Below are 8,396 nucleotides of genomic sequence, written 5' to 3'. Positions count from 1 at the left end.
CAGCGCCTACACCTCACTTCCGCCACACGTAACATGGCGGATGCTGGAATTCAGGGCGTCACTTCCGCTTCCGGGGACAGAGCGGGCGCGGGCATTTTGAAAGGTTTCTTCGGGTGATCACGGCGGGGAACGGTGTAGCGGTGCTCAAGCGATAAATCCTGGAGATCGCTGAAGATCAGACTTTCTTATTACTCAAGGAGAGTGTGGCGGAGGCCGCGGTGGTGGAGGAGCCAGGGATCGGCCATAGGGGCGGGAGATCATGTCTGATCAGAAGAAGAAGAGAGGCAGCAGCCGGGGCACGGTGACCTGGAAGAGAGACAGTGAGTGCAGGCCCGGGGGTTGTGGGGGTGTCACCATGACTGAGGGGTGCAGATCGATTTGGGATCCTATACATTGCTGGCAGCTGATCTCACCCCTGACAGCTCTGCACAGGAAGTGTTCTCTGTATTCAGCATATGAATAAAGGAAAGGTTTGGGACTTTGAATGAGGTGGAGACCAGAACGCTGGGAGACATGGGTATTAAAACATTTTATTACTGTACAACATCAATAGACACAGTACAACATGTAAAATGGCAATTCATGTATAAGCCCTATCGGCTATAGCGTATACAGGAAGAAGTTAAACTGTATTTTTTTCCAGAAAATTTGCAGCGCAAATATAGATTGACATAAATTGCAACGGCCACCATTTTATTCTCTAGGGTCTGTGCTGAGAGAGAATGTTTTGAGGTTCTGGGTAATTTTCTAGCAAAAAAAAGATTTTTACACGTGGAGGAGAAATGTCAGATTTGCCCTGGGCTGGGAGTGGGGTGAATGCATGACATGGGATGGCTACATTGCTGACCTTAATTACCGGGAGGGCGTCCATGTACATCCTCTCGTGCATGAGCTGCCTGCGGAGCGCGCGGATCGCTCTGTGATCAGCGAGTCCATAAGACTCAGCTGATCACAGATCAGTGAAAGGAGTGGGTCCCGGCCTCTTACCACGTGATCAGCTGTCAGCCAATGACGGCTGATCACGTGATGTAAACGGCAGCTGGCGATCTTTTTTTTTTTTTCCATAGCGTGAGGAGAAAAAAAGATCACCGCTAGCTGCTGTCACAGGGACATCGGCCCCAAAGAGGAGGAGCATCTGTGACCATCAGTGTCACCCATCAGTGCCGTCTTATTAGTGCCCATCAGTGCTTCCTTATCAGTGTTGTCTATCCGGGCCCATCCGTGCTGCCTCATTGGCGCACATCAATGAAGGATAAAAATTACCTGTTTGCAAAATTTTATAACAAACTATAAAAGCTGTTTTTTTTTTCTTTCAAAGTTTGATCTTTTTTTGTTCAGTAAAAAACCCCCAGTACTGTAGTGATTAAATACCACCAAAAGAAAGCGCTATTTGTTTGAAAAAAACAATTAAAAGTTTAATTTGAGTACAGTGTTGCATAACCGCGCAATTGTCATTCAGAGTGCGAGAAAGCTGAGAATTGGCCTTGGCAGGAAGTGCTCAATAGGAAAGTGGTTAATGGATTTTAGTGCAAAAAAAAAACCCAATACACAACCCAATTTCTTTGGTTAGGATATTAAAGATGGTGTTAAGCCAAGTAGATACCTAACATGTTGTGCTTTAAAATTGCGCACACTCGCGCCAAACATCAGTACTTTAAAATCTCCATAAGCTACACTTTCCAAATTTTTACAGGTTACTAGTTTAGCGTTACAGAGGAGGTTTAGTGCTAGAATTATTGCTAACATTTGTGGCGATACCTAACGTGGTGCAAACTGCGTTTACATGTGTGCGCAACCTACCTATGCGTTCACTTCTGAGTGGGAGCTTGAGTGGGGGGGCGCTTTACATTTTTTTATTTTTTTATTAAAATTTTTGACAAAAGGTATAAAATAGACATTTCTCTTTCATTCATTGACAGACGCAGCTCCTGATATTTTATACTGTACTGCCCCCCCCACAGGAGTAGGACACTAGACAGAAAAATAATTCTGGCTATACCCATGGGCAGTCCCAGGGGGTATACTCCCTCTCCCTGCTAAACCCACTCAGTTTTTTCTGCCTAGTCAGGAGTAAGGGCCTGGTTCCTTGCTGGGATCTTTGGTCCTTACAACATTTTTTAGATAGAACATTTTTTTTCTCCTGGATTTTTCCTTTGAGATCTAAAATCAACTGCCAGACTGGGCGACGGAGTGGACAATCTAGATCCAGCGGTCACCCGAGTCTGGCGAGCGCGCGCAGACCTCAGCTCCGCACTAGGTCTGTGGCGACATCGCTCCACTGGATGGGGGCTGGCCTGCGAGTTAAACTCCTCACGAGGTCGCATACGACCGGGTCGCAGGATTCTTCCTGGCTGACAGTCCCCCATTTGGATGGAGAGGGGTTCTGACTGGATCAGTGCTTGCCTGGTTCCTGGTATGGTGAGTAGCTGCCCCCCTCTCCCCCTGGAGGGTTTTGGGGTGGACGTGGGCTCCACCTTGGGGCGGTCGGACCCCCGGGTTCCCCTCCTTCCCGCAGGCACCCCCTGCCAAGTCCCTCATCCTCAATGAACATCAGAGAAATCAATTTTACGCTAAGTCAAAAATCTCATTATTACCAATAGTAATCCAAAAGCAGAAACATTGACAAGTGGAACCTCCATGAGGCAAAACATATGCATGAGGAGAACATAAGAGATGAAACTAACCTAAACCATAAGGGAAGGTATCCAGGTACTGTTATTTCTAACAGTGAGAGGAGTGTACCAAAATTTCAGTTAGGCCTAGGGAATCATATTCTCAATACCCATAGTCTCATTCCACATTTTTTTACTGTGCCTTTCATTTTTTTTGTTGGTCACTTTTATTCCTATTACAAGAAATGGAAACATCCCTTGTAATAGGAACAAGGCATGACAGGTCCTCTTTATGGAGAGATTTGAGGTCAATAAGACCCCCAGATATCTCCTATACCCTGGAAAGATGAGATAAAAATAAAAAAGAAAACCAAAAATCATTCATCTCTGCTTTCCAGCGAAAAAAAAACTGGCAGTGTTTACATGAAGTCACTTCTGGCCTCCCTGGGTCAGAGAGATGGTTGGGGCCCATCCAGTCCCCGGCCAGCTCTATGGTAATCTGCCACTGCAGAATCGGTTCTCCAGCTTCCTGATTGCACAGTGGAGCCCAGTGAGGCATTGGATGTCCCCTACTGCTGTCTAATAACCACCCAGTGGCTAAACAGCCGCTGGGATAGCTTTTACAAGCGAAGGAATCGGCCTCTGAAATCTAAGATAACTGGATGATGTCTGTAGCTGCAGGCATCATCCAGATATCGCCACTACCTAACCTAATGACATCATATGACAGCCTATGGGGGGAAAGTGGTTAAACTAGAACTAAAGGCAAAATGTTTTTTTTTTTTTTTGGATAAAGTAAAGAAGGGTCATAACCCCTGTCAGGTTTTGGTGCCATCTGTGTCCCTTTGGGAGAGATTTCACTTCCTGTCCCATAGCCAAAACAGGAAGTGAGATTAAATTCTACCAAAGTGAGGGAATTCCTGGTTGTCACCAGAACTAGTGTCCACATTGGAAGATTTCTTTTTATTCCTGTTCTGGGGGTGATTTTGCTTTCACTTTTAGTTTTGGTGATGATGCTAAACAAAACAGAGGGTGAATCTCGTGAATGAGGGCACAGACAGAAAAACCTGACATGTGTTCCAATCTTTCCATGCTATCAAAAACTAAAAAAAAAAATTGTCTTTAATTATACTTTAATAACATGAAAATTGTGAATTAAACACTTCTGGACCGTAAGGATTTGCCTGCTAATGACCAGGCCATTTTTTGCGATTCGGCACTACGTTACTTTAATGGAAAATTGCGCAGTCGTGCCACACTGTACCAGAATAAAAATTTTCCCACAAACAGAGCTTTCTTTTGGTGGTATTTGGTCACCTGTGGGATTTGATTTTTTTTTTTTTTTTTTTTTGCGCACTATAAACAAAAAAACTGACAATTCTGAACACCCCCCCCATCCCCCAACAAAAATGTAAAAATCAAAAATTTTGTTTTCTACATATTTTTGGTAAAAAAAAAAACCGCAATAAGTGTATTTTGATTGGTTTGCGCAAAAGTTATCGCGTCTACAAACTAGGGGAAAGATTTGTAATTTTTATTTATTTTTTTTTACTAGTAATGGCAGCGATCTACGATTTTTAGCGGAACTGCAACATTGTGGCGGACAGATCGGACCCCTAACTGACATTTTTGACATTCTTGGGGGGGACCAGTGACATTACTACAGTAATCAGTGCTAAAAATTATGCACTGTTACTGTAATTATGACATTGGCAGGGATGGGGTTAGCCTAGGGGTAATCGAAGGGTTAAGTGTCAGCTTAGGGGAGTGTTTTCTAACTGGGGGGGGATGGGCTTGTGGAATGACCACAGAGACCTGTGATCCTATATAGAAGGATCACAGGCGCTCTGTGATCATTTCAGAGAGAACGGTCAGCTGTGTTTACAACAGCTGACCGTCCTTCTCTCTCAATGAAGAGCAATCTCGGGTGCCCAGAGGCAATCGCGGCCGCCGGCCCCATGGATCGTCATCCCAGCTGCCTAGTGTGGGCGGGAGCGCAGCGGCGCACGCTCACCCCTCAGCACCACGCGCGCCACCGACGTAGGTCTATGTCGGTTTGCGCAGGAGAGCCAGCCTGCCGCAGTAAATGTGAGGCGGGCAGTCGGGAAGCTGTTAATTACATTATTTATGTTGGATTCTGCAGCGCATCGTAAACCACTACCAGTGTGTGGCAAGGTGGCACTTTTGTGTTGTATCATGTACCTAGTTCATTATCCGACATTTCCAGGTAGAAAACCACCGGTGGGCTGCTCCCGGGTACTGCTGACTCGATGTCCACCAATCATCTAGCACAGAGGCAGTCTGCTTATGTAAACAGGGCGGATTGCCATTCTGTCAGTAGGGAAGGCATGGATCCTGTGTTCCTGCAAACAGACATGAATCGTTGCCTTCCCCCAGTACAAGCACCTCCCACGCCAGTGGTTCTCAACTCCTGTCCTCAGGACCCACTGACAGGCCAGATTTTATGTATTATCTTGGGGGAGATGCAGACTAGAATACTGCAATCAATGAGCAGCAAATGATATGACCTGTGATTTATTTCAGTTATCTTGCAAACCTGGCCTGTTAGTGGGTCCTGAGGACCGGAGTTTAGAACCACTGTCCTACACTGTACAAAAACACTGGCCAGACTCAGTTAACCCTTTGATCGCCCCTGATGTTAACCCCTTCCCAGCCATTTGTCATTAGTACAGTGACAGTGCATATATATGAACACTGCATTAGTGTCACTGGTTCCTAAAAAGTGTCAGTGTCCAATTTGTCTGCCACAATATCGCAGTCGAAATATATGACAACGAAGACCCAGGACTGCTGAGCACTTGGAATCCTATATCAGGTAAAGCAGTCCTCTACCAAAACTCCAGCAGCTGGTCTCCCCTGTTCCCGGACATTTACAGAGTGTTAGAGGGGATTCTACAGTGCCATGGCCCTGTCCCAACTTTTTTGGAATTTGGGTTGAACTTTACCAGCTTTTTGTTGCCCTGTCCCAATTTTTTTGAGACATGTTGCTGCCATCGGTTTCACTCATTTTTTTTCTTAAAATGGTATATTATTTAAAATTAAAATAATGTTTTTTTCTATTGTGCATATAAAATGGGTTTATTAGATTTTCAAATCCCTGCATTCTGTTTTTATGTAGATTTTTTTCAGCGTCCCAACTTTTTTTTTTTTGGAATTGGGGTTGTCTTGTATGTCATTGTTCTGTCCTATAGAAAGAAATTTTAACAAGGGTGCTCCAGGGGGAAGCACAACAAGATTCAGATGAGTAGGGGGGTTGGGGAATGTGTTCATGATTCAAGTGACAATTTTTAGGGACGTATAGCTTGGAAGCATTAAACTAATAATAACAAGCCTATCAACCACCTGCTTTTATCTGTGCTTGGTAACAATATGTATTGGGATTAGCATTTTGTATGACCAACTGTCTGCTGCAGCTAGTTACATTATTTTGTTTAATGCACAGGTTTGCACTATTGGCTATTTTTAAAATGAAAAAAATATGTTTTTACGTGTCCTTAATAATTTAACAAATATGTTAAGGACTGTATATGGTGTTCTTTTTTTTTTTCTGTCAAAATACTGATTTTGTTTATGGTCAGTGATCTGTCATCTTGCTTTTATTGCTTACAGATAATTATTATTTTATGTGTTCAGTAAATCAATTTAAAGAACAAAAAAAAAAACATTTTCCAGGTCTTACTTCTCCGCCCACCAGAAGATCTGGAAGAAATTCTGCTTCACTCAACAAATCTACAGATAGCCCGGTATGTATTTATGCTGTAAGTTTTGTATCTTCTGCGGCTGTGACTTATCCCTCTAACCCAGGGATCCTCAAACTATGGCCCTCCAGCTGTTGCGGAACTACACATCCCATGAGGTATTGTAAAACCCTGACATTGACACACATGACTAGGCATGATAGGAATTGTAGTTCCTGAACAACTGGAGGGCCATAGTTTGAAGACCCAACCCATCCATGTATTTTTCCCCATAGACCTGGGAAAATAAATGTGAAAACCTGCATAGCTTTTGATTTCCTCCCATGGCCCTACTTGTTTTATGTATTGCAGCAGTGGGGGTTCAGGCCAATGTTTCATAGTTGGGTATCTGCCCTCTACACTAGGGATCAACCGATTATCGGCAAGGCCGATCTATCGAGGGCCGATATTGACTTTTACTGATATATCTGTATCGGCCCCGGAACTGACCAATATTCCAAATATTGCTCATGTAAGGGTAAAATGATGTCACGTATAGGCCTGCACGATATTGTAAAAAAAAATATATTGCGATATTGAGGGACCCGTCAATCCAGGCTTAAGTCAACAAGGGATTGGGAAGGATGTTGGGAAATGGAAATCATGAGCATGCAGGCAGCCTTCTAAATTTGAATTGCAGATACAGGGCACTGGGCAGGTCAGGGTTAATAATGGTACTCTCAAATCAATTACTCAGTCTCAGTGACAGTGTGGAATCGATTGGATTTAGGGATGCACCGAAATGAAATTCTTGGCCGAGAGCCGAATAATAATAAAATGTTTGGCCGAATACCGAACGCGGTGTTTTGCATTTCTTCCATTTATTTTGCCAATTTTTTGTTCTCTCTCTCTCTCTCTCTCTCTCTCTCTCTCTCTCTCTCTCTCTCTCTCTCTCTCTCGCTCTCTCTCTCTCTCTCTCTCTCTCTCTCTCTCTCTCTCTGTCTCTCTGTCTCTGTCTCTGTCTCTGTCTCTGTCTCTGTCTCTGTCTCTGTCTCTGTCTCTGTCTCTGTCTCTGTCTCTGTCTCTGTCTCTGTCTCTGTCTCTCTCTCTCTCTCTGTCTCTCTCTCTCTGTCTCTCTCTCTCTGTCTCTCTCTCTCTGTCTCTCTCTGTCTCTCTCTAGTCTCTCTCTGTCTCTCTCTGTCTCTCTCTGTCTCTCTCTCTCTCTCTCTCTCTCTCTTCTCTCTGTGTCTCTCTCTCTCTCTCTGTGTCTCTCTCTCTCTCTGTGTCTCTCTCTCTCTCTGTGTCTCTTCTCTCTCTCTCTCTGTGTTCTCTCTTCTCCATCTCTCTGTCTCTCTGTCTCTCTGTCTCTCTGTCTCTCTGTCCTCTCTGTCTCTCTCCTCTCTCTGTGTGTCTCTTCTGTCTCTCTCTCTCTCTCTGTGTGTCTCTCTGTCTCTCTCTCTCTCTCTCTCGTCTATCTCTGTCTCTCTCTGTCTCTCGTCTCTCTCTGTCTCTCTCTGTCTCTCTCTTGTTCTCTCTGTGTCTCTGTGTCTCTTGTGTCTCTGTCTCTCTGTCTCTCTCTCTCTCTCTCTCTGTGTCTCTCTCTCTCTCTGTGTCTCTCTGTCTCTCTGTCTCTGTCTCTCTGTCTCTCTCTCTCTCTCTCTGTGTGTCTCTCTGTCTCTCTCTCTCTGTGTGTCTCTGTCTCTCTGTCTCCTCTCATCTCTCTCTCTCCTGTGTGTGTGTCTCTCTCTCTCTCTCTGTGTGTGTGTCTCTCTCTCTCTCTCTCTCTCTCTCTCTCTCTCTCTCTCGTGTCTCTCTCTCTCTCTCTCTCTCTCTCTCTCTCTGTGTGTCTCTCTCTCTCTCTCTCTCTCTCTCTCTCTCTGTGTCTCTCTCTCTCTCTCTCTCTCTCTGTGTCTCTCTCTCTCTCTCTCTCTCTCTGTGTCTCTCTCTCTCTCTCTCTCTCTCTCTCTGTCTCTCTCTCTCTCTCTGTCTCTCTCTCTCTGTGCTCTCTCTCTCTCTCTCTCTCTCTCTCTCTCTCTCTCTGTCTCTCTCTCTCTCTCTCTGTCTCTCTCTCCCTCTCTCTCTCTCT

The 8,396-nt window shown here is 44.7% G+C and overlaps 2 protein-coding genes across 5 annotated transcripts in view; one reads left to right on the top strand and one right to left on the bottom strand.

The window, feature by feature from the left end:
• The first annotated feature begins 78 nt into the window (after positions 1-78).
• Positions 79-8,396, top strand: part of CDCA5 (cell division cycle associated 5) — a 32,567-nt gene continuing 24,249 nt past the window's right edge. For 2 of the 4 annotated variants that reach the window (XM_082270173.1, XM_082270172.1), the window contains exons 1-2: positions 80-320; positions 6,306-6,376. In XM_082270173.1, the coding sequence (XP_082126299.1) occupies positions 260-320; positions 6,306-6,376 (132 nt within the window). In that variant the 5' untranslated portion in view covers positions 80-259. Of the gene's footprint in view, positions 321-6,305; positions 6,377-8,396 lie in introns of all 4 variants that reach the window. The other 2 variants (XM_082270170.1, XM_082270171.1) reach the window with 2 other exon arrangements.
• Positions 7,449-8,396, bottom strand: part of LOC309565519 (uncharacterized protein) — a gene marked incomplete at both ends in the record, with an annotated part of 1,247 nt that continues 299 nt past the window's right edge. Inside the window, 2 exons of the mRNA XM_082270487.1 lie at positions 7,449-7,511; positions 8,320-8,394. Of these exons, the coding sequence (XP_082126613.1) occupies positions 7,449-7,511; positions 8,320-8,394 (138 nt within the window). The remainder of the gene's footprint in view (positions 7,512-8,319; positions 8,395-8,396) is intronic.

The sequence above is a fragment of the Pelophylax lessonae genome, assembly GCF_965119305.1.
Source record: "Pelophylax lessonae genome assembly, chromosome: 10".
NCBI lineage: Eukaryota > Metazoa > Chordata > Amphibia > Anura > Ranidae > Pelophylax > Pelophylax lessonae.
This window is presented reverse-complemented; position numbering and strand designations above follow the sequence as displayed.